Source organism: Esox lucius, chromosome 1 (assembly GCF_011004845.1).
Source record: "Esox lucius isolate fEsoLuc1 chromosome 1, fEsoLuc1.pri, whole genome shotgun sequence".
Taxonomy (NCBI): domain Eukaryota; kingdom Metazoa; phylum Chordata; class Actinopteri; order Esociformes; family Esocidae; genus Esox; species Esox lucius.
This window is the reverse complement of record NC_047569.1, coordinates 38,418,071-38,445,838: the sequence shown is the minus strand read 5'-3', so window position 1 is coordinate 38,445,838 and position 27,768 is coordinate 38,418,071. Positions and strand designations below refer to the sequence as shown.

General features: G+C 41.2%; 2 protein-coding genes across 5 annotated transcripts in view; both read left to right on the top strand.

The window, feature by feature from the left end:
• Positions 1-884: 884 nt before the first annotated feature.
• LOC105012946 (SR-related and CTD-associated factor 4-like) lies at positions 885-25,868 on the top strand. The gene is made up of 14 exons (XM_020049688.3): positions 885-1,070; positions 2,327-2,410; positions 2,553-2,597; positions 2,784-2,945; positions 3,131-3,478; positions 7,639-7,806; positions 8,007-8,326; positions 8,493-8,689; positions 10,366-10,466; positions 10,652-10,765; positions 11,096-11,252; positions 11,603-11,703; positions 22,986-23,127; positions 23,352-25,868. Exons 1-14 carry the CDS (start codon positions 1,041-1,043, stop codon positions 23,978-23,980), a joined length of 2,598 nt encoding a protein of 865 aa, XP_019905247.1. The 5' UTR covers positions 885-1,040; the 3' UTR covers positions 23,981-25,868.
• Positions 25,869-26,061: 193 nt separating this feature from the next.
• tiam1b (TIAM Rac1 associated GEF 1b) overlaps positions 26,062-27,768 on the top strand; it is a 72,520-nt gene continuing 70,813 nt past the window's right edge. For all 4 annotated transcript variants that reach the window (XM_034293636.1, XM_034293637.1, XM_010873961.3 and 1 more), the window contains exon 1: positions 26,062-26,193. The gene's annotated coding sequence lies outside the window, so the exon portion shown is untranslated. The remainder of the gene's footprint in view (positions 26,194-27,768) is intronic.

The following is a 27,768-nucleotide window of genomic DNA, read 5'->3' as shown; positions in this document are numbered from 1 at the left end:
ATCAATTCCAAGACATGTAACACTTATATTCCTCCCAACAAGTCCATAACCTCGTCATTATTCTAGAATTAAAAATGTGCTTGTTCCAGGCAGTCCCAGAAATTTTTTTATTTCTGTAAACAGATGTTGACCTAACCTCTACATGATGCTAATTGAAACTTGCCACCTTACTTCAACAGGCTATAGAAAATTCAGCACTTCCAGTTACCAGTTTCAACTTTCTAGAAAATTGCTGTTAAATTGAAGTGCAAGTCAAAGAAAAGAGATACCATTACAATGATTTGTATTTGAAAATACCATTTAATTTTACATAATTGGTACAAGCATAATCAGACTAGAGGGCTTGTTCAACACGTAGTCAAAGCAAATACACTTTTGTTTTCTATATCAATGCTTGAACCACTTGAACCTAGTGTTATATCTTGACAAGAGATTTTGAATGAAATCACACAGACTCTGAGATAAAGTTGTAATGTTTGTTAACTCTTCTTCCTCCATTAGCACGCTCAACGTAATGACGTCATACTTGTACATAACACCTAGCGTCGAACCGTGTGTCAAACCAATATGTCCCCAAACTGACCAATGACGAACATCAGTGGGCGTAACTTAATATCCAGGAACCCCCATTTAAACTGACCAATGGCGAACATCAGTGGGCGTAACTTAATATCCAGGAACCCCCATTTAAACTGACCAATGGCGAACATCAGTGGGCGTAACTTAATATTCAGTGGGCATAACTTAATATTCAGGAACCCCCATATTAAGTAACGCCCCTGACTTGCGGTCTGCAGAGATACCTCCTTATTGCCTTATTGGAACCATGCCCTATCATTTTCCAGTTAGTCTCGCGTTACCTCCATACCACATCCCATCTTGTTTTCAATCGGAAACTCTTAGCTTGGCCACACCCCATTTAAGACAGCGGATAGAAACGCGAGGTAGCTAATGTTTGCTACGAAAACAAGCGCTTCAAACTAGTTAGCTACGTATTATGAACTTAAAAATATAATTATTCGGCACACCAACTACTTAGCATGGATGCCGTAAACGCTTTCAACTTGGAGGTAAAACCTGAATCTAATTAATATTTATTCGTAGGTAGTTGTCAGTTTTGGTTACCTAGCTAACTAAAATGTCGGTTGGGCTACCAAGTTAGTTCGGCCAAATACGGTCTGTCTTAATTTACGAAATTAACTGTGTTACTAAGATCGTATTGTGTACCAGAATCAACATGTAGTGTGTTTTTAAAATAACAAACCAAATGTTAGCTAAGATACCCACGTTTCGACCTTTCCAACAACTCAAAGCTAGCTAGCCTGGTATTAAGCTAACGGTAGCATGACAGATACTATATCATGGCGAACTTTGCTCCTCTTCTTGACCTAAAATGGAGCATCAGTTTCTTGCTCAACTCAGTATTCTTGCACCGTTGGTCCCACATTATGATGTACGAACTGTAAATGAGTATTGTACGGCTAGTTATCTGTTTTGGTTTGTTCGGATTGGCCTGTTGGTAAATAAACCAATGGTGTGGCTTGTTATTCTAGCTAGGTTGCTTTCAATCTGCAGATATTATAGCAAAATATAAATTAGTTGAAAATTCAAAGTTTGAAACTATACTTACTCCGAGCGGCTTTTAGGGGCAATTTACTGTCTTGATCAAGAACAACTTAATTGTCCACTCAGTATTTGAACTGGCAACGTTGCGGTTCAGATACTTCGCTGTAAGTTGTCCTTAAGTGAATTGCTCAAGGGCACAACCTGTTTCACCTTTTTTGTTTCGGGATTTTAATCAGCAACCGTTCTGTAACTACACTTTCAGGTTCTACATTGTTACCATGACGCTGTTTTGTATGTGTTTGCGTAAGATGCATTAAACACATTCTGACCGTCTATTGTACCGTAATATACCCAGACTGCGGTTTATGAGTTACCAAATTGGGATCATGTGTGTTAGTTTTTCTTTACAAAAATCCATATTTAATGCTTGTTAAAAATAGCTTTTCAGTAACGAATACCTGTCCCACAGCCCCATCTCGCAATGCTGCGGAGCAAGTATTTTCTATTACTTACAATTTATTGTAAGTAATAAATTCAAGCACAAAACGTTATTTTGCTAGGTGCAGCAGCATCTAGATCTTTACACAATGTGATACTTTGCCTCCCTTAAGGTTCCGCGAAAAGCTGGCTCTGTATATATGGCCTAAAATGTTTTCTTCTTGGGCTACCCTTTTCCCCTTTCCCGACAAGCATGTCATACGTCTTGTGTTCTACAGAGGTTTTCTAGCTATGGCACTTATTGTCTCCCTTTTCCCTCCAGTTGTTCTCCATGATTGACATGAAACCTCCTATATCACGAGCAAAGATGATGTCGGTCACAAAGTCAGCGATCAAGGCTATCAAGGTAAGTCTGCATGGGGTCATAACAAAAACATGTTATTTGCTGCTAGGCCAGAGTTGAAGTACAGTGGAGGTAATGTTTTTTTTAAAATGCTAAAATGTGGCAATCCAAACAGACACCTAATCTAGTTCTGTCGTCCTCTCAGCTGTACAAGCACGTCGTCCAGATTGTTGAAAAGTTCATAAAAAAGGTATGTGATGATAAAATAACTGATGAAAACATGATCTGCTTCTGTTTTTGCTTTGCCACAATCTGTGAGAGCCTAGGCTGTAGAAACCCATAATGAGAGCAAATGTTGTTTCTCTTGCATTCAGTTGTGTACGCTACTGAGTTTTGCGAAGCACACAGTGATTAAATCTGTGACTTGTCCCTTCAGTGTAAGCCGGAGCTGAAGGTCCCTGGGCTGTACGTCATGGACTCGATAGTGCGGCAGTCCCGCCACCAGTTTGGTGTGGACAAGGACGTGTATGGACCCAGATTCCAGAAGAACTTCACCCCGACCTTCCAGAACCTCTACCTCTGTCCTCACGATGACAAGGTGGGCCATGGGTGTCACTGTTTTGTGCATTGCTTCGCAGAGCCGGGCATGCTTGTTTTGTTTACAGCGCTAAACATCTTACAGGCGCAGTCCCTATTAGTGATGAACTCAACTCGGAACTACATTACATATACATTATTTTCTCCTAAGGGTTCTTATGCTTGCTGTGTCTGTCCATCCCGCAGAGTAAGATCATTCGTGTTCTCAACCTGTGGCAGAAGAACTCTGTGTTTGAGATGAACGTCGTCCAGCCCCTATTGGACATGGCCACTGGCTCGTTCGTCCCAGTTCCCTCCCCTCAGGCAGATCGGCAGGCGGCAGCCCAGCATGAATCCCAGCCCCAGGCTGCAGGCCAGCTTGAAGCCCAGCACCAGGCTGCGGCCCAGCATCAAGCCCAGCCCCAGGCAGCCACTCAACTGCTCACCACAAGTGCCTCGATAGCCGCCGCCCTGCCCCAACTACCCCCACAACTCCAGAACCCTGAGGCCCTGGCTGCCGTGGCACAGCTGTTTCAGTCGGGACAAGGACACGAGGTGAGCCACTCTACCACACAGCTATCGTGCAGGATGGTCTCTGTGACACTATAAGCTGATTCATCGCAGGATCACCTCTGTAGCACTCCTATTTTTACACGCCATGGATCATCTCTCGCAGAAAGACTTGACAAAATCAAGTGTATAAGCCGCGGCTTATAAACGGGAAATTGCGGTAATCGAGAGTCAAACCGAGATCTTCATTGATAGATCTTTTCACTGTTGGCAAAGGTGCATAAATATTGAGAAAATCTGACATGTCGTTGTGTTTTTAGCACTAGACATTTTTTAACCTGTCTCTTGACGTGGTTTAATGTGCCAGTTATTTTACTTAAGTTGCTACGTTCTTGGATCTAGAAATAATGTCCTTTACATTTAGCTGATTGTGAGTTTATCACACGCGTAACAAAGACAGCGTCTTAAAACATACTTATGCCGCTGTTCCACTGGTGCTTAACCCCAGCACCGGGGTCACACCTGTGATTTATGCTAATGTTGGCTCCAGACTATTTTGTTAAACTAGTAAACTGTCAACACGATTTAGTTTTCTGGTTACAAATAATATTTTATTTCTGGTAGCAAAATAAACAATAACGCCGTGCTCAGTTTGTTTACAATATGGTGTTTGAACTTGAGTAATACAACTAATTTGTTCCTCAAACCCTTGTGACCGGCTCCTTCTCCACATAAGCTCGTAACACTGCAACTGTAAGCCAATGTATTCCTTATTTAGTTTAATAAGTATTTTGTCAGAACTATCTACGTTTAATAGAAGGATTTGGGAGACTCTTTAGGTGATTTTGTGGTGTTATAGGTTCTGCAGGCTACGTCGCAGTCTCAGCTCTCCGTTTTTCGGTTGAGTCAATGGCATCGTATCACCTTTTTCTGTTCTAAGTCTTTGCTGACCTGTACTATTGCTTTATTTTATCTGGGATCTGTCAGTTCGAATGAAAATTATTACGAGAAGCCTGAAGACTAAGCGAATGATAGGCTTCACATCGCCATTCCAATAGAACAACATGCCGCGTTTTCACACCACGTAATGCGTCAATTCACAAACCCTGCCCTAAGTCCTAATAACTAGTCCGGGACTTGGCACCAAGTGAGTGCCTGGCTACTGGACCATGGCCGACTGGCCCTGGCCCGTGCCAGTGGAAATGAAAAAAATCCAGATTTTAGGGTAAAACGGCAGTGTTTGGCACCTGTGGAAACACGGCTTTAGTGAATGTGAGCAATTTGTGGTATGTGCTGGGCCTCCATTTTTATGCTCCTTTGTCATTGTTCAAGACTTGTATTCAAGCTGATGATCCCATTGTTCAAGCTGCTTTCCAATTGATCGGTTTGGTGTGCAAGCTTTGTCGATTTTTGTCTTTGGTTGTTTTGGTGTTGTGCTGTTTGTGCTCGGTCTTCACTGTCATTTATAGCTCTATGTATTCATTCTCTGTATCATCATTGTATGTGTGTTCTTCAAAACCTGACCAAGGGACTAGTGTTTAGATTAGATTCCACTGTCATTGCACAAGTGCAGTACAATGAAATCCCGTTTACGTCTAACCAGAAGTGCAAATAGACTATATATTTACAAGTATATGCATGTACAAGTGGAATGTATGGATGTGCAATTAATGCAAATGCAATAATTACATATGGCAATTCTAAATGTGCAATGGAGGCAAATAGAGGAGGGCAGAAAATGTACAAGTGTTAAGCATAATGTATGTACAAGTGGGATGAATAGTTGTGCCGGTACCAGTGGCAATATTCAATGGTGTTCTAAATGTGCAATTTAGGCAAGTTGAAGGAGTAGTGTAGCATGTGCAGCTGAAATGCAGGTATAGCAGCAATGACACACAACTGAAAACATCTATCAATTTTGTGAGGTAGTGACAGTCCCCGTAGTACAAAGGACTTACCTCCCTTGCCAGGTAAGTCCAGTAGTTGAATGTTCCATCTGGCTAAAACCTTTACTTTGACTTAAATGTTGATTATTGTGCAAGAAATAGTGTCTGATTGTAGTGCAGAGTGCACAATATCTTGGAATCAGTCCCGGGATTTTACAGCTGGTTGTGAACGAGGGTTCCCGATCAGGGTCCAAAGTTGGCCTTGCGTCATCCAACTAGGGCAGTTTGTGAGTTTTTGTGCTCTAGTAACTCCTTGTGGTTTGTCTGGCCCCTGCATGTTGCTCAGTTTTTATAGTATTTTCCTTATGGAATCTGAAATCCTGTGTGTTCTGGATCAGGTTCTCTGACCTGTCAGTATTTTTACTCCGTTCTTCTTTCCCAGTCTACTAGTCCCTGCTGTTGACAGATATCCCCATAGCATGATGCTCCTGCCACCTTGCTTCACCGTAGGGATGGTATTAGACAGATTTTGAGGTACCTTGCATTAGACCAGAAGTTTTCCGCATGGTCTCAGACTCTTTCAGGCAGTGTTTCATATGCCTTTTACTCAGGTGTGGCTTCCATTTAGCCACTCTTCTTTAACCCAAAGTGGTCGGTGGGAATTTCGGCCGGATTTCACTACTTGGACATTTTGGGTCCTAGATTAATTTCTGTAACAGATACAACCTATTATGATGTATCCTGGTAATCACAACCCCCTTGGCTACAATAAAAATACATAAAAACAGACTTCTGGGTCAGCATTTAGAATACTCATCTATTGGAAAGGCAAACATTTTTTGGGGGGGAAACATTTATGCCATTCAGCATAGTGATATATATATATTATATATATTTTTTTGAAAGCATCATAAAGTTTTGTCAATGGTATTCCCTCATACTTTCATGCCTTTACTGTCAAATTACACTGTATTGGGTTGAAACTAATGAAAAAAACTTAATAATAGAAGCTAAAAAATATAGACACCCTAAAAAAAATTGGTTCTTCTACCTAGAAATAAACCACTATAAAGGAAATAAAAATAAGCCTATCACTTCTTTCTGCATGCAATGACGCAGAACGACCACCAGATGCCAGCACTAGATCGCTAGTTACGTTTGGATTTATATAATTTATAAACTCAGAAAAATGATCAACGTCTTCCCAAAAACTCAAGAACACCCCCATACTATGTTGACAAAATATTTTTTTAATCATATTTATAATACAAACGATGTATTATGGTTCAAAACATCATATATAGTGATGTACACCCTTGTAATCCCTATTCTTGTCTAGACATTAGCCTTTCTAAGATGCATGGTCAATGTTGTTGCCTGGTGAAAAGTTTTCTTCCTGCAGGCTGTGGTTCCCATAGCAACCCAAACTATACTCTGAACGCTTCTCGAAAGTGGCTACAAATAATACACCATTGAAACCGGGCAATTATGGCGATGCGATTTTCATACATTTTTATGCGAATGAGCAACCTGGGAGTGTTAAGGTCTGATTGACGGAGTGCTGCATCTCTGCTGATAAATTTTAAATCTCTGTCAGAGTAGCATATTGGGTTCTTCATCACCGTCCTGACCGAGGCCTTTCCTAGTTATTACATTTGGCTGGATGGCAGCTCAAGGAAGGCGTCTTGGTGGTTCCAAATATCTTCGATTTTACAATAATGGAGCCCACTGTGCTCCTGGAAACCTTCGGTGCTTTAGTCTTTTTTTTTTAATTAACTTCACAGATCTATGCCTTCATTTATTCCTGGACTTCAACAGAGTTCCTTCGTGACTTGTTTTTTTGCTCAGATGAGCTCTGTAATGTGTGGGACCTAATATAAACACTTTTTTGAATCATTTGAATTAGCAGGAGGTGGACTCCAGTTAAGTTATACATACATGGTCAGTTGGGGATGATAAAACGACACAGGATATATCTGTATACTTGTATAAAGACAGGGTATTCAGGCAAAAGGTCTTGTAACCCAAAACCATTTGGGCAATGTGAAGGGCACTGAATACTTCTCCAAGGCAATGTTCGTACATGAAGTGAGTCACTAACAGTAACTCTTCAACCGAATGTTAAAACAGCAATAGTTAGTGACTTAATTCCAGTACCTCAAAAACGTCAACCTGGTTCTAGACTATGTACCTTAAAAGCAGGCCACATAGTGTATATGTGTGCTGACGTTGTTTTTGTAAAATCATGAACAAAGCTCTGGGAACACCTACATCTAAAATGGTGGCTTAACAGTTTAAATTACTACTTCCCGTGTCCAGCTCCAGAAGTTGCTTCAGAACTTCCAGATGGGGCAGCAGATGCCTCCTGCTGCTTCCAACATCGTGGTGACCCACCCACAAGTGAACCAAGACCCGCTCAACACGCATCTTCCTGTGTTCGACCCCCCTCCCACACAGCCTTTGGAGCAGAATAACTTACTGGCCAAGGTAATGTCTTACTGTATACCAAGAACAAGTCATTAAGGCTCTTTGTGGTAAGTGTGCTACTTCCACAGGTTCAGGTGAACACGCAGACACCTTGTTGCGCGGGCTTGCATCCTGTATGGCGGCAGTTGGTGGTTGTTTTGTAGTTGTTCTTAATGCGCCAACGTTAAATCATGGTATTTTGATAATCTGTCTATCTTCAGAAACTCCTGGATCGCTTTGATTATGATGACGAGCCCGAAGAGGTGAAGAAAGACGAGATTAGTTCTGTTGGGCAAGGAAACCCATATGGCCAGTTTCCTGGCACAGTGCCGACTGCCGTGGAGCATCAGTTCCAGGGCCACATTATACCTGGCCTCGCAGGGGCTCCGCAAACTGCCGGTGTGGGATATTCCAGTCTAAATGAGGGTTACGCCCAGAACCAGGGAAACTCCAGGGAAAGAGAAGATCCATCTGGGAGGAGGGAGGGGCGGCAGCGTGGCAGTGGTCATGCCAGAAGGTCACGGTCCAGGTCGGGCTCTCGGTAAGACACAATGTGTCCACTGTTCATCAGGTTTAAGTTTTATTTTTCGGTCGCTTCATTTAGCGTGACAGGATCCTCTGTAATGTAACTTGTTCCACAGTTGCTGCTACTACACTATTTTTTAACAATTAGCCGCTGTCATCAGAATCCATTCCTGTCTCTCTAGTTCTCCCAGGAAAAGGAGGTCCCGGTCTGGCTCTCGTTCCCGCAGGCCTCGAAACTCCTCCCGACGCTCCGGGTCCTGCTCCAGGGAAAGCAGATGGAGCTCCCCACGCTCCCGGTCGCAGGAAAGGAAAGAGAGGGAAACGGACAAAGAGCGTCGACAGAAAGGTCTGCCTAGTATCAAGAGCCAAACTCTCAGTGGTATGTATTTTCTGATGTGTATAACCTTTGTGTCATAATGTAGTGTTTTAATAAGATACAGTACATTCAGGAAATATTCTGGTCCCATCTCTTTTACTTGAGTTCATTTTCTCCCACTCATCAATCTACACAATACCCCATGATGAAAAAGCTAATTTCTATTACATAAGGGTATGACAGAAATTAGTATTCAGACTTTGATCTGCCACTGGAAATTGAGCTATGGTGCATTCTGTTTCCATTCATCATCCTTGAAATGTTTCTAAAATGTATTTTATTTTAACTGTGGATACAATTCTGGCTGCTATATCCATACATACAAATGAGGTGAGCATGTGTATGTTTTAACTAGCAAGCTAGATAGTTAGCTAACTGTCGTCAAGCACACAAACTTGCGGCTCCTTGAACGATCGTTTCTCCAGTGAATGGCACTACGGTCTACTTGGGTGTACACAGTGAGTTGCAATGTTTCACGATGCAGGGCGAACAAATGTTTCTCATTGGCTGACTTTGACCACAAGGACGGTGCGCTCTGTGTTGTTTTTCAAGTCTCATGTGTAAATGGTAGCACAAGCTCCAAAACCTCAAGAATAGAGTTGTACCCTGCCCGATATACCAGTCAAATGCAATTCATGTCTAACAACGGTTAATTTTTTTGTGTGCCTTAAATTCATTTTTATTCTTGCCCTTCACATGATATTGCCTTTAAAATGAACGCAGCTGTCACGCTGTAATTAATAGCTGTGTAGGGTAGGTTGATTTTAAATAAATAAATAAAAACATCTATACCATATTTTTAAATGCCCAGTAAACAAATGGGGTCACCCTTGTTGTCTGCAGTAAAGAAAAGAAAAAGTGAGTAAATCCTTGTTTGCTTAGCTGTTTTAATTTTTTTATTGACAATAATATACACTGGAAACTATAATACTATGCTAGGCTTTGTGGCTATAAGCTTATATTAACCATTAAGAAAATTACTTTTATTAAGATTTCTGTTCAGGAGTGGTGCCCATTACGTCTACCTGAAATAAAAGGGCTATTTCCAAGCCAATGATCAGTATAACAATTTATTGTCTTTAACAGTAAAGTTAAACCAAGTATGTGAGAAATTATCTTTGCTTGACTTGTAGCGTGCCATTGCAGTACATTAAACTATGTAGCTACATTTAAGAGTACTTAAGTACTTATGAAAAATTTCATTATATCCAGCCATTGAGTAGTGGCACTTGGACTTTGAGCACTTAATAATGTGAATTCTGTATGGCATAAAATCTTACATGGATGTGACCAACATACATTTGTAGAGGTGTTAAACATCACATTTTTGGTCTCATTTGAGGAAAGGAGGAAATGTTCTTAAGGGGTATGCAGGCCTAATAGGAGCACTTAACCAAACAAACATGGCTCTGGTAATATTATTGGACATTAATTTTAAGTGATTTGCACCAGGTCCCCAAGCGTTGATTGTCTGTAAATGGGTCCACGTAGAGTCACTGATGCTTGATAAATGTTGTGATCTGGTGGCGATTACCTTTGTCAAAGAACAACAAGCGTTTATATAACTTGGGTGTTATAAACTTGTGGGTTAATAACCCAAAGGACAATGTCATGGACACTGTGTTTCTCCAGTGTCTCTCCCTGTCATGTGTGTGTAAGACATTCTCTTCTCTCTGTAGTTTGCACCACCACCCTTTGGGTGGGACAGCTGGACAAGAAAACCAATCAGCAGGATGTCATGTCTCTACTGGAGGAGTTTGGACAGATAGACTCCATCAATGTGAGTGTCAGAGGGTACCCTGTTTCTAGTAGGACATGCCCGGTGCCACGTGGATGAATAGCTGATAGGGCTTATCGCTATATGGAGACTAGGGTGAACTAAGCAGTAAGCCGTTGTGTGGACAAACTGTGTTTTGCGCTGGCGTTCTGGGGGTGATGCCAACGCTGATGTCTGTGTCTCTCCAGATGATCCCTCCTCGGGGATGTGCCTACATAGTGATGGTCCACAGACAGGATGCTTACAGGGCTCTACACAAACTCAGCAGAGGTTCATTTAAGGTCAACCAGAAGGCCATCAAGGTACAAAAACACCTTAATGTAATTGCTAATGTTGCGTGATACATTTGCGTGATTTAAACATGCATATGACATCGCAGCGCAGTCCATTTCAACCAGAGGTATCGACTATTTTATTTTTTTATTTTTTCTCGCCTGCATGTATCACCTCCCTAACAAAATCGGAGAGAACACTTTGAATATGGTTTATTTTAACCAGAATAAAGACACTTTCAAATTAAAGTAACTTCTGAAACACCAACATTGATTACTCTGTGGATTGCGTGGGTGTTAAAGGGTGCGTTGCTTTGTGTTGCTGTGCCGGTGACCTGACGATTGTGCGTCCGTGTGTAGATAGCGTGGGCGTTGAACAAGGGAATAAAGGTGACCCATAAGAAGTTCTGGGACGTGGAACGCGGTGTTACCTACATCCCCTGGAGCAAGGTGAAGGTGGAGGAGCTGGAGGGCTACAGGGAGGGAGGCATGCTGGATGCGGACACGCTCTGTCCAGGTAAACACAAAACCGCCTGGTGGATCCCCTTTCATTGCCTGCAACAGGACTGTAGTTGCTGATCTAGGATCAGGACACAGGTCCCCTGTTCTGCTGTTTTAGATTAGAAACCGATTCCAGAGCCCTCAAAACATACAGTTAAAAGAGAACAAGATCAGAACAGGGCTTTGACGAATCACAGTAGATTTTTCACATCAGTTTGTCAGAGCTTATCTGACTGGTCCAAACAACCAATTAGTGATTTAAGCTGCGTAGTCTTGTTTACCCTTCAATGCGGGCCCAGGGGTTTTCCTGAACTGTGTAAATATGTTGTGTGTGTTTATATTTATGTATGCTTTTCTGTCATTCAGAGTGGGGAGAGAAAGTGAAGGAGCTGACTAAACCTGGAGGACTGAACAACGGAGAAGTGGACAGCATGCAGATGGAGGGAGCTGGCTCCGCCCATGTGCAGGTAACACCCATAGGGTTCCTCGTGAGATGCCCTGCTCTTTGTCTGGTCGTTTTGTTCTCTGTGATCATGGCACCTCACAATATCTTTCCTTGTCAAACTGAGCCTGTCCTCAAAGGATTCTGTCTAAGTTGTGTGTTTGTTGTATTTATATACATAAATCTTTTGATTAAAATTTCAGGATTAAATTGTGTTGGTATAGATGCGCATACACCTTTCTTTGAAACACAATTGCTACAGAGAAGCTTATAATAGCTAGTATTTCCTCACTACTGTTGACTGCACCTCAGAACAATAGTGATTCTTGTCATGCGTGTGTAAAGGTGAAAAGCAACTAGTTTACTGCATGCTAGAGGCCAGTTTGTAGACATGATGTCTTAACTCTGTGTCACAATACTCACCAATGAATGAAAGGCGACTTCGCTTGTCAGTCCTCGTCTTTTCACCAGGGAAACTTTTCTTACCTGCTGCTCCCTCAAGTCCGGTGTTATGAAAAGGTGGTGTGACATTAAAGATGCAGTCCGGGGATCTTATGCACTTATTTGCCTTCAGAATGGTTCGGATTTAAATTAAAGTATTACACAGATTACTTGATATAGTTATGAGTTTGTAGGACATGGCATGATACGAAATGAATGTGGTACAAAATTGTACAAAATATTCAGGGATACGTAATTTTACTTACTACAGACTGATATTATACAATGGCTTGGAAGTATCACTTTAAATAGGATTGTGGGTCATATTGATACAGGTGAGAATGTTTTTATTTTTTGTTGTATTAAAATAAAATACATTAATACGAGTTTGGAATATGGAGTTTCCTACTGCTTAGCTAACCATCGCTGGTCCCACCGTGTTTCGCCCTCTGAGATTTGTTTTTCTGTGTTTTCCTGGTTTATTTGTGAGTCAATTTTCAAGCCGAAAACTGGGACTACTTTAAGAAGAAAAGCAACAGATCACTGACATTGGCATATAACATTAGAACAGTGTCCTTCTGAGACATGTGGGGACTTAGTGCCCTAACCTTTTGTCTATCCTGAATGCATAACGAGTTGGCTCTTGAGCTAAAAAAATTGCACAAGTTCAATATTATTTCTAGTACAACTGTGCCAGAATTTTCTATGCCTGCGATTCTCACCTCTTGAGTCCATCATTGTCATAATCCCTTGGATAATTTTCATACTTTTTAACTAGTCTACTAAAAATAAATTTCTCTCATTTTATTTCTCTTATCAGGGGATAAAAACATTGTTAGATAAAAGCCCCAAAATAATATTATAGGATTGGTTACTGATAACATTTGATCAGAAATACAATCCAAATCATGACGACATCCTGGAGGATTTATTTTCCTTTTTAGATTTTTGGACTAGAATCATCAATTGTTATATAGCTGTCAAACTCAACAGCGGACCTTGAAGCCAGTTCCAATCAGTTTTTTTTTTCATATCAACCCTCTATTCAGGGACTTATTTAGACTTGGGACACCAGGTGGGTGCAATTAATGATGAGATGAGCTCCAGACCTCATAGGTTAAGAGTTGAATACCCCGGTCATATAGTATGCATTTTGTACCTTCTGCTTCCTCAAGATGAATGGGTTTGACCTTATGAAAGGCGGATTGCTGTGACTCAATGCAGCTGGATAAAAAAAGATTATAGGAAATGTCTATTTTCCTGTGCTGTCACATTAGCATTGCCTTTTCATATCTGATGTGTTTTAGGTGTTGATTCAATTGAAGCGGTGAGAAGTGTTATTGTAGCTAATTACACTTGGGCTATAAGAACAGCGACCACGGGTTTGTCTTATTAGACGTTAAGCCCGCTATCCGCACCTTTTATGCACTATAGCAGCCTAAAACATTAAGCTAAGAGCTTCTATCCAGGATATTTCGGTTCAGTGACTCTTATTGAGGATTAATTAATTAAGCTTATTAATGATAGCATTGATATATGAAGTTAGGAAGACAGCAAATCCACAAAACATTTGCAGTTTCTTTACCAATATATGTATGCATGTTGTGATCAAATTCAAGTTTTTTGGGGGGTTATTTCAATGTTCACGCATGCCAGTTTTAATGTTCCCGAGTGTGAACATGTTGTATTCTTTCACCTTCCAGTTCAACCTATTGAATTAAAAAGCTTCATCCTGTTGGGTAATAATGTTTCCAAATTCTGGTCAACAGGGTTGTGAAGTAGAATGTTTGCCCTTATGCACACACTTGGTTTGAATTTAAGGGCTAATAAGTTGATTTAATAAGTGAATGACTTTCTATGGCAAAACAGAATTGCACCTCCTTTGGTCTCATTTCATTAATTGGGGATGCTGGGTTAAACCAATAGCAGTCCTCCTGTTGTTCATTTTATTTCCTTGCAAAATGTTTTGCAATGAAAGTGAGTTACTATGTGATTAATTTGTTTTGGTTCTTTGTGATATTCCTAGTGAATACATCCCCTTGCCCATTACTACATTTTCACTTAAAACTATTTTTTAACATGGCTTTCCAATTGGGCGTGGCTAACCCGTTTGAATGTGGGTCATATTTTAATGTGATGAATGAGGAAAATCGATTCGTCAGTTAGCTGGCTAACAGGCTTGTAAGATGCCCCTTAATGTTCAGGAGAATCTGGAATTGGTACCAATGTTTAAGCTAGCCATCAAGCTACAACTACTCATGTACTTCTCTCACTAATGTCATGTAAGGAAATGCTGCTCAACCGGTAGTGGGAAAGGTCGCTCTATCAGTGTCATTTTTCAGTTGCTATCGACTTTTTTGTGCCTTGCTGACATGGGACCTCATACTAATTGGGTAGTCTGTCCCAAATAAGATTTCACACCTGCTCCTGGATTAAAAATATATTTTTTAACTCAAAAGACAGTTTAGGCTTCCTGCACCACAATATTAAATGTACATTTTATTCATTAAGCAAACGCTGTTATCCGGAACAACATACAGGAACAGTTATGGTTGGCTTTCTTCCTCATCTGTTTAAACACCTCCATCCATGTGGAAAGTCTCCTTTTCAAACAAAATTGATGACACAAGCCTTGGATACAAAGTAGACAACCCCTGAACACTACAACAGAAGGCCTTGAATGATGGGTTTTACAACTTTACATTCGCATGTACTTGCATGCAGGGCTGTCACCAGAAACCCTGGGCCCCCTAAAACGATTCGTGCCTGAGTGATTCGCTACACACTTCAGGAGTCTGACCAGTGAGGATAAAATCTGACGCCCTTACAGGCGTGTCGATAATATTTCACTACAGTTGATATTGTGGGTGATGTCAAACCTGCAAATGAGTGAGGTTATTCATTTATCTCAAGCTAAATCGAGGGCTGACTGGGTAAACATTCTGTGGAAGGCGGGTGCTGAGGGACTCTGCTTTGTGACTGTAGTTCAACCAAAGAGTCATCCGGTTTCAAGCCCGTCTTAACTGAAAGAGCCGAGCGTCCACTTCCTTAGTGGAATCACTTTCAAACAATGTGAGGTCACCTTTTGAGAGGCACTTTGCTGTGTGAATAGGGTTATCGTGTAACTGTTATTCCTCTTTAAATGCATTAGGTAGTCATAGTTGTCAGGGTTTGAACCTGTAAATCAGTCATTGTGATTTTTTTAAGGGAATAGGGTAGCTTATTCATCTATTGTGGAATACACTTAATTTGATGTATTGTTGCAAACCTAAAGAAAAGTGTTCTGCCATCTAAACATTCTCCCTGATATGAAAGCGCATAGAATTTCATTAAGAAACCAAATCCATGCAAAAAATATAAGGGAAGGGTGGCCCTCCCTCCCCCTTATTCTGCACCCTCACTTTCATTCAAGGAATTTCTAGGAGAGTCAGGTGTCCATAAATTAAACAAGAACTTGAGTATAATATGTTGCATGTTGAGTTTACCCACATTAAAATGATCATCAATCCAGCCGTTGCACATGATTTAGTTGATCACAGTGATACAGAAGAGGAATCGCATCTTCACTTAATATTCAAAGACCTGGACTACTTATCAAGACCTACCGGTTGGTGCTTCATGGGAATAAATAGGTTGGACCAGAGCCTTCTGTTGCAAAATACAAGGCTGACTCTGATTTGCACTTCTACAGACGACTTTGATTCATACGGTGTTCATGGGTCTTACACGTAAACATACATGCATGAGCATTGTGGTGCAGTCAAACATGCTTTTGTGTTCCGGACCAGGGTGGAAGCTTTATTTTAGAAGAGGGGAACAGCGTTTTCATGAGCGGGTTTCAAGATGATCCAGTCGTCTAAATGTTCTCTTTCCAATTGTTATTTCAGTTATGGAAAATTATGCTCTGATGGTTTGACTTTTGAAAGACCTATTTTAAAATGTATGTTGAACCCAGAGTGCGGAGACGATTTATATTTGTATATACGTTTTTTTTTTTTAAACGTTCCTAAACATCCTGGTCTACAATCTTTAACTTAATCATTAGTAGAACCGTCAATATGCCTCTCGGTAGCTCAACCGAGGCTTGCTAGTACATTTCAAATGCTGTATAAGTTAGCGATATTGCTGTAACAGTCCACAAATTCACATGTTTACCAATGTTATTGGTAGAAGACTCAGAATAAGCAAGGCTTCAAAATCCCAGGTGTTCTAATCATGATATCTGGGCAATGTGGGGGAAGTTAACATATACCAACGCTAATCTCATACCTCGTATATTAACTCTATCTGGACCATACAGTTTAACGCCCTGAAATCGACTCCTACTTTGAAGTGGTTTATTTTAGTCATCCAACCAGCGTGAGAGTATTGACCAGGTATGTGAATGAGGTGAACCTGGAGGATGCATTTCGCTAAAAACAGCTCTTGGGTTTTCCTGGGGCGGGGGGCCGTGGTGGCCATTAACCGAATTGATTTCCACGTTAGCCACTTTCCTTTCCTTAATACAACTCAACTGTGGCTCTATTCACAACACCAGATAGCTCCAGGATCTTCAGTCTCTCGTGACCCCTCACAAAGGTGAGTGATTCTGGACGCGCTGGATTGTGGACACCGGAAGTCCCTCGCTTGGGATGTACTGAGGACCCTCCATTTGCTGCAAGGTAAAGGTAACCTGCTCACTCCCGTCGGGAGTCGCTCTAGAGTTTGTCGCGAGGTTAACTCCTAAGAAACCCTTGAATTAGCCACAGTAGCTCCGATCGAGCAGTAATGTCAAATATATGCGGTAGCAGAGAGTTGTGCTAAGTCCGCTCTGTGGTATTGGATAAAAATCTTCAGTGCTTTATTTACGATGTTCCACTTCCCACACGTGTAGGTCTCTGGAGCTCTGCGGGGCAAATTGTGAAGAATAATTATCTTCTAAATGCACCCAAAAACAGCTGACTAGTATAAAAAGTGAAAGGATGTTATTTCTTGAAACACAGAGCTAACACTAGTAGATGTCAAAAGATTTAAATGTACTGATTAAGTTCCATAATAGGCCAGCTGTACATATGTATTCATCACTAACTGGATATGTAGGCTGTATACAATTTTGGAATGTTTGTGTTGCCTGAAGTGAAGTCACTGTCCCAGGCATTGACTTTCAGTGCTGTAAGGTAGGAGTTACTGGGAGGCGAGGTTGTGTTGGTCCCTCAGTGCCACTCAGCCATTTCACTGGAAGCAGGAGCCCAGGTTCCTCTGCCGGTGGAATCAGAGACCTGGGTAATGTGGAAGCCCTTTTCTGCCCCCGCAAAGAAGAGCATTTAAAAAATAAAAATTAAATTTAAAAAAAGACAGAATTAAGTTGTTCTATCAAAAGATGTGGCAGTGTGAAATCAAATTATTGTTAGTGAATTATTAGTGAATTCAAATGATTGTGTTCTCAATTGTATGCACATGAATGCATAAGAATGTCAATGTGCTCAGGATCTAGAGTCTAGACATTACTTGCGCAAATACAAATCCAATCGTAGGCTAATGTTAATTTGTAGCTTGTGGATCATTTTACTTCAGGTCAAATTCTATTGAAATGACTCTGTTTTATTTTGCAGTGTGCTTTGAGTGTAGGTTTTTGTGTGAATGGATGCTTTTGTCTTGAAATGGCAAGTCACATTTCCTTTGATTATTACTAGTGAAAATACATTTGTTTAGTGATGTATCTGTTACAATAATGGCTAGCTTCATTCATGCTTTTATGCTCTTAGAGTTTATATTCCCATTTCTCAGTTTTAATGATTGCCATAACCCTGTTAATTCTGTAAAACGTTATTAGAGCAATTGGTGAAAGATGCATGTACAGTTATATCTAGAATCAATTGACTCTTGCAAAATCATAATTAGTTATTTTGTTAATTAGTTATTTAGGTATAGCTAAATAGGTATAGCTTTTCCAAGTACTTTTCATTCACCCTTGGTTAGTGAGTTGAAAAACATTGTAGGAGTGGATAAGTGAGGAAAGGTAATTGATGGACTGTATGAACTTAGTTTTTACTCATCTGTTTTCTCTTTCCATTTAATGCCTGTTAAATGGTTAATAGTATCCAGATAACTGCAAAATGTGTTAATTAGTGAAATTCAAAGCTATTTTAGGCATTAACAGGTGTGCCTCTTTGAACAGAGGCAGTGGGAGTCAATTGGAATCCAATGCAGTAACACGGGCCCCTGGGTTACCCTGTTGTCTTTTGAATATTTACAAAATACTTGAGCAATTTGTAAGGCTAGATTCCATAAATGAAACAAAGTACTCATCCCACTATTTTGGTGAAAATCCGCTAGAGAGCTATGGATGCAAGGACTGATCATCATATTTTGATTCTATACAGTGTTTGTATACATAATTTACAAGCTTTGGAGTGATTATAAAGCTTTTGTTTTGGGTTTTAATAAGGTGTCACAGTTCAACTCAACTGAGGAAAAATGTAGGTTATGTCTTTTAAGAATCAGTGGGTACATTTAAAGATTAAAAAAATTAATCTTGTAGCCTGAATTTAGAAAGTTTTACTTTATTTTGATACAAATATTTTTTACTCATGTCTTTTCAGTAGTCTTTCTACTCCAAAACTCATCCTTGGTCCAGGGCTTTTTCTGGCAGCAATGCAATGTATATGCTGGCAAATCTAGAAGTGCAAAACAAGTTTCCCTCAACTGTTTTTGCCAATACTTTAGGTAGTTTTTTTTGTCCAAGTAGTATTTATAACATCTGCATTTAATTCTACTCTACTTTTACTATTCAGTATCTTTATTTATTATTATTTTTTAAGAATGCAAACAAAGGTTGTCATATTAAACATTATCACTAAAATCTCCTTATGTTAACCCTTCCCATCAAACCTCTTAACTCAAGTTCAAGTTCAACTCAAGTTCATTGTCGTCCTGAAATCAGTACTTTGTGTGGATACAATGAAAAGACAGGTAGGTTGTTGATACCGTCGCTGAAATTTTCCCATCAACTGCATAGCTAAAACATCTCCGGTTATAAGCATTTAGAGACTATTGTAGAACTAAACGGGGGTATTAAATGAATTTGTTGAACTTGATAGACATATACGTCTTTGTGAATTCCTTTACAGGCAAGTTAGGGAATCTGTTTCTCGGTTTGAGGGATGTGTTCAGTTATTTGCAGTGAAAGGGTTGATCACAAAATTCTTGAATTTACTCCAGTAGTGTTTACTTTTGATATTGTTGACCAACCAGTGTTCAACCTTTTTATTTGCCCTGTATTTAGATGGTCAAGTCTTGTTTTATTAAATGGATACATACTATACTGTGCAACTGAGCTATATTATTGGTTTTCAACAATTGGTTAGAAGTTTTGTTTAAAATTGTATTTTGTCAAAGATTGGCACACTTAATAATAATACTCCCAACATCCTTTACTAGAACAAAAACATTGAGCAGATTATTTTTTTATTGTTTAGATATCTTTGACTTTCATACAGAATATCCAGATATTCTATAGCCTTCGTCTGGGCCTATGGACTACTTCAGTACAAATGTAACTGGTTTTTGCAGTTCAAATCGGTTCTAAATGTTGTGGTCAATATTGGTACCTTGGTCAATATTGGTATGTGCTTTGGGATTCTTGGCTTGCTCTAATATCTACTTGTTGCCAAGGTTTTTGGTAAAGCAACCTTTTACTGTGTATGTTGTAACGTTGTCCTTAATCTGGGTCCCAGGACCAGTGAAAGCAAAATAGCCTCATAAGGTCAAAGATTCACCAACACTTTTTACAGTAGGTATGAGGTACTTCTCTGGACATGCTTCTACATTTTCAGCCAAAATGGGTGAATGTGGTCAAAGATCTCTACTTAAAGGGGTCTTACCTAATATAAGGTGAAATGCACTGTCACCCTATGAAACTTTTAAATCCAAAATGTAACATTTTGACCAACTCAATATGCATGCGCGTAACTCAACTGAGCTCTCTATATATAAATATAGACTTGATTCCACTGGTCATTAAACCCTTGAGCAGGAAATTGCTGAAACGAAAATAACCATGCCTTTGCCTCTAAGAATCAGGATCTGAACGAGTAACCACGCTAATCGAGAAGTCCGTTATGGCAGAATTTTTTTTTTAATGTACTTTGATGTCTATGTTTTTTGGCCTCTATGGGTCCACCAGGGATACAAAGTATTTGATCTGTTTTGTTTTTCTTGCACTTCAATGCCTGATTCCACTTGTCAATTGTCCATGACTAGGGGACAGGGGGTCTACAACATTTATAAAATATGCGATGAAGAACTGCAGGGTACAGTGTGAACAAAATAAAACAACTGTCAGTTGTGTTGAAATATGCATTTTGCAAAAACCAAACTTCCAGGGGGGGCAGGCAGGCAATCTGAAATGGACTATCTTAGGAAACCGTCTCTTGTCTTGTCAGGTAAGTTGAGTTAAAACACTACAATTGATCTAGGAGCACTTGATTTCAACTGCCCTACTCAGGGAGAATGACAGGTTTCGATTTCTTTCTGATTTTCTAACCTCTCAGTTGCTGGTCAGACTGAGCTAACAGCCAGACCAAAATTATTCATATGAAAAATATATTCTCACCATTTATCGGAACCATTTTAGTCCACCTCGCATGGCTAAAACATTTTATTTTTGTCCTTGCCATTTAACTAAAGACTTGTTTTTCATCTGAGAAACCAGCTACATTTTCCTAGCTGTGTATCAATGGGTTTTGTTCAACGTAGTGTGAAAAGCTCTCGCGTGGACATCTGAAGCTCAGTTGAAAGAGCATAGCTCTTGCACTTTCAGTATAGGGGGTTTCGTTTTATGGGACCACCGGTCTCTAGTAAATAATATATATGCAAACGCCTTGACATAGCTATAAAATAACGGTCTGCTAACTGCTGTTTTTATCTTCTATTAGACTCTAGCCAATATGAAACATACATTGGTCAAAAGGAAGTACTCAAGAAAAAAGAAAAACCAGCTGGCAGGTGTATGAAGCCTGAGGGTGTGACACCCCATCCTTTACAGACATCAGAAAATGACATGAGCTATGGGTCTATTGTTTATAGAACTCTAGCACACCCTACTGAGCAAAGCCTCCGATGGAGAATCGCAGATTAAGAAGTGATGCCCTTTTCCGCCTCACATTCAAACTTCACTTGACATCAATACCACTGCCTTTGTCTGTTATCCGTTCCTGCCGTGTAATCGTGGCTCAGTTTAGACCTGGGACACAAACTGGGAGGACTAACCAGGGCCGTAGCTAATGCAAGGAAAGGTGGGTATGATTCATGGGGCCTGTGGTGTGAGAGGGCCCATGGCGTGAGAGTGCCCACTGATCGTAATTGTGCAGATTTCCAATATAGAAGTGAGGGGGCCCAGGGTTCCGAGACGCAGCAGTACTCCGCACCTCGTAGACTGATTTTTGAACTCCTGGTCAGCTGGTCTTACCTTTGTACGTCAGACTGATAAACGTTCCTGGTGTCTGCTTGTCACAGCAGCCATGGTTTTATTCGTTCAGTGTCCACATTTCACATCACTACCACAGTAAGGTTACATTCCTCAATGAGCTGGCCCAGTAAAATCAAACTTTTGACATAATGTGAGCATGCTTATCTACGCACCTCAGTATCCCATGATTGAGGAATTCATAGAATGCCAATCGCATAGTGATGGTAGTCAGATTGCAACTATGTCAACTGACCTTTATCCCTTTGTCTGTAATGGCACAGGGGCCGCTGATAGTCAATGATGGCCACAGTCCCTCAGGCTAATTCGGGATTTGAGCATTTTGCTCAGTAGCACCGTAACTCTTGAGAGGCCCCAGTCCCATCACTGATTTGTCTATTGTGTATTGCTATGCAAAACACGCTCTCCTAACTTTCATTAGGTACACATATCTAACATTGGGTAGGACCCCTTTTGCCTCCATCTGCTTTGGGGTTTGACGTGCTCTGAGCTCAGAGTTGCCCTCCTGCACCCCTCGGTTCTGTCAGCTCGTAGGTGTTCAGGCATTGTCCTCTGACCTAGCTCTCATTAACAAGGTGTTTCTGCCCACTGACCTACTGCTCACTGAACGTTTTTTTTCTTCTGTTCATCTCACCATTTTCTGTCAACTTGAGAGACCGTAGTGCATGAAAAGGTTTATCTATGAGTTACAGCCATGTGATTCGCTACTTGGCCATTTGGATTAATGAGCAGGTGTACCTAATAAAGTGGCTGATGTGTAAATAATGAGTGTACCACAGAGATCCCATTAAAGTGAAGGGGATATATCATAATCCTTCCAAGTCTCAGAGCGTGGTGTAATGGCAGCCATTTTGGTCAGGGGGTATCTCAACCCGGTCTCATTGGAATGAATGGGAGTAATGAAAATAAAGGCATCTATCAAAGTATGCAATTCCATTGTTTATCTAAAATATCGTCATGATTATAAATGCAGGTTTTATACAAATGTCCTGTTTAATTAGCATTAAAATATGTAAATATGGTTTCCTGGAAAACTGTGATTGACATTATACAGCATGATGTAGTATCTGAATGTCAGTTACAGTGATGTTTATGGCTGACATGTTATTGTATCATGAGGAGGTTAATGTCCATGCAAATACTATGCAAATACTATGGATATTGAGTCCACCAAGGCTAATGTATGGGTGGATCCCAGAAGCCTTGAATTCATTTCCAGTTCTTCCTTTCCAGAGTGGTACACAGGATATCTGTATGTGTTCAACATACTTTATCAGGACCACAAAATAAAGATGTTCATGAGACCACCTGGCTGGGATTACCTGAAAGCAGATTTTTTATTTGCTGGGATTTCTCCTAAAGTTCATCTAGTCCTAACTGAGATGGTTATGTTTCTCCAGGTGCCTTCAGCCCAGGCTGGCGGGACCATGGGGAGTCCCCCAGGTTTCCCTGGCTCGATGGGTCTGCCTCCCCCCTCCCTCAGCCCCGGGGGGCCATCTTCCTTCATGCCAACTGGTTTCAACCCCACACAAATGCCTCCCGGTAATATGAACAGTTATAATACTGTATCACAAACAGACATTGTTTTCCTGTATAATACCATTGTTATTTCTGTAAGTACACTCTTTCCACCAGATGATTGACAGATCAGCTACATTGCCAAACCAAATGTAAACTCAGCCTGATCGTAAACATCTTTGAAGTTAGTTTTTTGACCAGGTAATTGTTCACCATTTGTCCTAAACCCATATCTGCGCCTTCTGCAGGGTTCCATCCTCCAGTCGTGGGAGGCCCAGGGTGCACTAAAGAGGAGCAACTTTCAAAAGACAAACCCAGGGGGAGTGGTTCCTCCTCAGACAGTGGTTCGGACAACCAGCAGGGAGCTCCGGGACCAAGTGGGCCGGGGCCTGTGATGAGTCCCCCTGGCCCAGCGGGGCTAATGCCTCCAAGGCCGGGCATGCCCATGGGGCCTTCCCAGGGACCACCACCCCCACACCTTCAACCCCACTTCCCCCCTCACATGCCACCCCCCAACATGCCCCCAATGATGATGGGCCCCAGAGGCCCCGGACCCATGTTCCACCCCAGAGGGGGCCCTTTGGGTGGGTTCAGGATGCCCATGGGCCACCCTCCTATGGAAGATTTCCCCTCCTACGGACCTCATGGGCCCAACTTCCAGCCCGGTCCGCCTGGCATGGAGGAAGAGGGCGGTTGGGAGGACCGGAGACACTTCCGTGGTGAGAGATCCGGATTCGGTGGTCGAGGCATGGGCAGGGGGGGGTTTGGAGAGCGGGGAGGACCGTTCCCCAGGGGAGGGGGTAACGATTGGTCCAGAGACGGACCCGAGGGGAGGGGCCGCTTCATGAACCGACGGGATAGATATGAACGGTGTTGAAACCGGTCACCAGGTGGTGAAGGACAGACTGGCTCCTCGTCCTGGGTCCTTCTCCAGGCAGGAAGACATTTGTTAAACAGGAATGAACTACTGAACACCATAAACAACACAATTCAGCCAACATGAGACGGATATGCCTGAGAACTACCTGGAGACTGACAAAGTCAGATATAAACAGGTCCCTGATGGGTCCCAACACATTAGGACTTACACAGAGAACATGGCTGGTTTCCCAAAGTATAGCCCAAGTCCTGGACATAAAAAGCAACTTCACAGGTCTCCGTCCAGAAAAGAACCCTAAACAAAAAATCAGTGTAGAGAAAGTCAAAATTTGAAGTTGAGTGAACAGCTTTGTCCCTATCTTTTGACAGTGTGTACTGACTGCAAACTACAGACGGATATTACTTTGTAAATACTGTATGGTTGTGCTGAAGGCCAATATCCTTTTTGTAAATTTTTAAGTGGACGTTTATTCACGCTCCAGTGTTTCTGTCACTAGGGTAGTGGGGGGGCTTTTGATTTGCTCAAAATATGATTCAGAATTTAGATCGTCAGCAGTTGGTTTTGTAGTAAAAATATCTTTGTACAAATCAAATGTGTCTTCATTGAGAGTTGTGTATGGGTGGGTACACTGACTGTAAGTGGTTCTGGATAAGAGTGACTGACTAATGACTAAATGTAAAATTGGCAAAGCAGTTCGATACGATTCAGTTAGAAACTGGTAGTTAAGCATACTTGTAATGCCATAATTGTGGTTTTGATTCCAGAGGCTGCTTAAAAAAAATGAGGCAGAATAATTTTTTTTCTTATTTTAATCTGCTTTTTAGTTTTATATGATTTTTTTTCCCAGTCACTAAGATGAAAGAACATTATCTACCTATAGAGAGCGCTGTACCTCTGGTTTCCTGGCCGATATCTCAGCCAGGCTCCCATTGCATCCATCACTGATCAACCAGGGGCTGTCTGTGCAGGGAATGCAGTGACATTTGGGACGTGAGGCCTCGGTTGAGGAGATGGGCAAGGCCCTCTACAGAATTGAGTTTGATAGACTAAAGTAGACGGAGGGGTGCACCATTTAAAGATTTCTTCACCACACCTATAACTTTTTTTAGTTGCAATGCCCTTGCTTAGGAGACCCAGAGCCTTTGATTGTTGAATTAGTAATGTTAGTGGTAGGCCAGAACAAAACGGTGGCACATCTTTTGTGTTTCCCTGGATCAGAATCAATGCGAAAGGTTGGATATTTCCCAAATTGAACTGTATTCCCTAAATAGAGCTTTGGCCAAAATACGTGCTCTATAGGGAACAATAATTTTCTTTGTTACATTCTCTCTACGCTCAACTTGTGGTCTTTTGCCTCACCCAGATGGTTCTGTTTTGGACATCTGTTTACAAGGCCTGACCGCAACATTTGTATTATTCTCGCCTGGCTCGTAATCTGGCTGTTTTCCTACCAACACGCCTTTAATTTAGGATGAGTGCGTCCAGTGCCCGACTGCTCATGAAACAATGTTGTCGTTGACATCTCATAGTCTGCATCTCATGACCCCCTACAGCCTGAGGGAATTCCTGCTGGAGAGCGAGACAAAGCTTTCACTGTTTGTTCCTCTAACTTTAGAAGATAAGTGGGAATAGTTTAACATGTTTATTTGAACTCTGTCTTCGCCTTGGTGGTCACATTTCTTCGTGTGTTCCTTCAAAGTCAGCCGTGTGATGATGGGACTTTCATTGTTATATAGTAAGAAAAATTACATACTTTATATTTCACCTATACTTTTACAGTGCATACCTTACCGAAGACGGGCAATTTACTGGTTCATTTATTGTTTATTTACTGTTTGAGGAATTGATGCATAAACAGAGAAATAAAATATTTCCAGAAAATGGGTATGAGGAGTATAAGTGTATACTTAGTGTGGTTATTGATTATCCAATTTGCCCAAACATTTATAGAGATTTTCTGGTGTCCCGTCTTTGGGATTGGCTCGAATGATCATTTAGTAGCACTCTCTTGATCCATCTGCGCGCTGTCTCCAAGGGCCGCGCCGCCCCTCCCCTCCTCGCGTCGTAGAAACAACATGGTAGCGGCAACAGACGGGGCTTGCCGCTGCCGCGTCAAAGACACATTTTAGCTATGGCATTATTCTACACTGCGCGTCCAATACGCCGCACACACTGGACGGCACCTACAACAATCCACTGAGTAATGACAGGTATGCTTTTTTTTAAGGTAGAATATTTGTTTTTTCCACATCTTGTGTGGAAAAATAGGTTTCTGTTTGACGCCGTCGTACCCCCGGGTTATTTAAGTGACCGTATAGAATGGCAGTGACCTCGTCAATAAGACTGACGAAGACACACCACCTTTCCGTAGAGATGATATCTACCGTTTGTCTTATTTTTCGTTGGAAAAGCTAAACGCGCAGCTAGACTGCAGGGTGTTTGAAATGTATTGCAGTCACCAAAGCTGAAAAAACTGCGTGAACCACGTTCACTAGTTTTCTATTCATAATCGACGGGCGCATTCGTCTCCATTCAATAGCCCGGGCGTCATGTCCAATACCTGCATTACGTGAAGGGCAACTATAACTACTCGTTAAAATCTATTGGCTACATCTTGCACGAATTCACATAACAATGTCGTTCGGCCACTCCCCCACTTATATGAGAGGTAAAACCCCGTTGATGTGTAATGTCTGTATTATCATCAATGTATGGGAGTTCAGGGTGACACCGATGACTTGCCGGCCTAGCTGACAGGTTTTCAAATCAATCTGACAACTACTCTAATCTATTGTAAGTTATCGATCAAACAGAATGGACGATAAAAACATTCCAGTCAATAAATATTGATGAGAATTATTTACTGCGTTTTGATATAACAATGCGTTTGCAAATATCAGGCCACTCTAATGGTCATTTAATTAATGAATGCTCTCAGAATGTATTCTGCTGGAGAATGACAACCAAATATTAAGTTAATTAGAAGTGTAATAATTTCAGACCCTTGTCTGTCCTGGCAGTCGACAATGGATGGTTTTTGCAATAACCTTCTACACATCATCATCATCATCTTCAATACCATCACATCAACTCCCTGCTACTATAACAGATAGTCATCACCATTAGCCGAAGCCTGCGCGATTGCGTCTTAAATTGTATTCTACTCCCTATATAGTACGCTACACTTCTTTGACCAGAAGTATATTAGGGAATAAGATGCCACGAGACTGGCTGTGTGAACGGAATTTCACACATTATTTTTGTAGCAGCATTTAACACAAGCCCATGGTGACCTTGCAGGGGGTTTTGGGCTCGCAGCATCATCTCTCTCTCTCAATGACAGACCAGGGTTTCTCTCTCTTTTCCTTTCACTCTCATGACTCTGATCAGGATAGCTAGCCGCAACTCTAAGCCCCTGCTGGTCTCTCTCTACCCGCCCCCATCCCTCTCTCACTCTAGAAACTATAACCACCCTTAGAATAGGAATTGCTGCCAAGACACCCTAGTAAATTCAAAGTGCCCTTTGGCCAAAGGATTAAATGGTCACAGGAAGTTAGAATATAATTATTATAATGTAATGTTCAATAGAGTAGCATAAAAAGGACTTTCAATATACAGTACATTAGGAACTATAGTAATGCAATAATACATGTTGGCCCTGGTTAAACATGGTATACTGTAGGTAAGAAATATGGTGAAATCTGGAGGAATGGAGAGGTAAAGGGTAAAGTTACTGTGATGGAGGGAGTATAGTGGAAGGATGGATGATACACACGTCAACTCAC

Bases quoted from the DNA above. Each gene is read 5' to 3' on its own strand.
- LOC105012946 (XM_020049688.3), top strand. From the start codon at position 1,041: ATGGATGCCGTAAACGCTTTCAACTTGGAG. The intron at 8,690-10,365 runs GTATGTATTTTC...TTCTCTCTGTAG, and splicing joins CAAGAGCCAAACTCTCAGTG to TTTGCACCACCACCCTTTGG. The intron at 23,128-23,351 runs GTAATATGAACA...CGCCTTCTGCAG, and splicing joins CCCCACACAAATGCCTCCCG to GGTTCCATCCTCCAGTCGTG.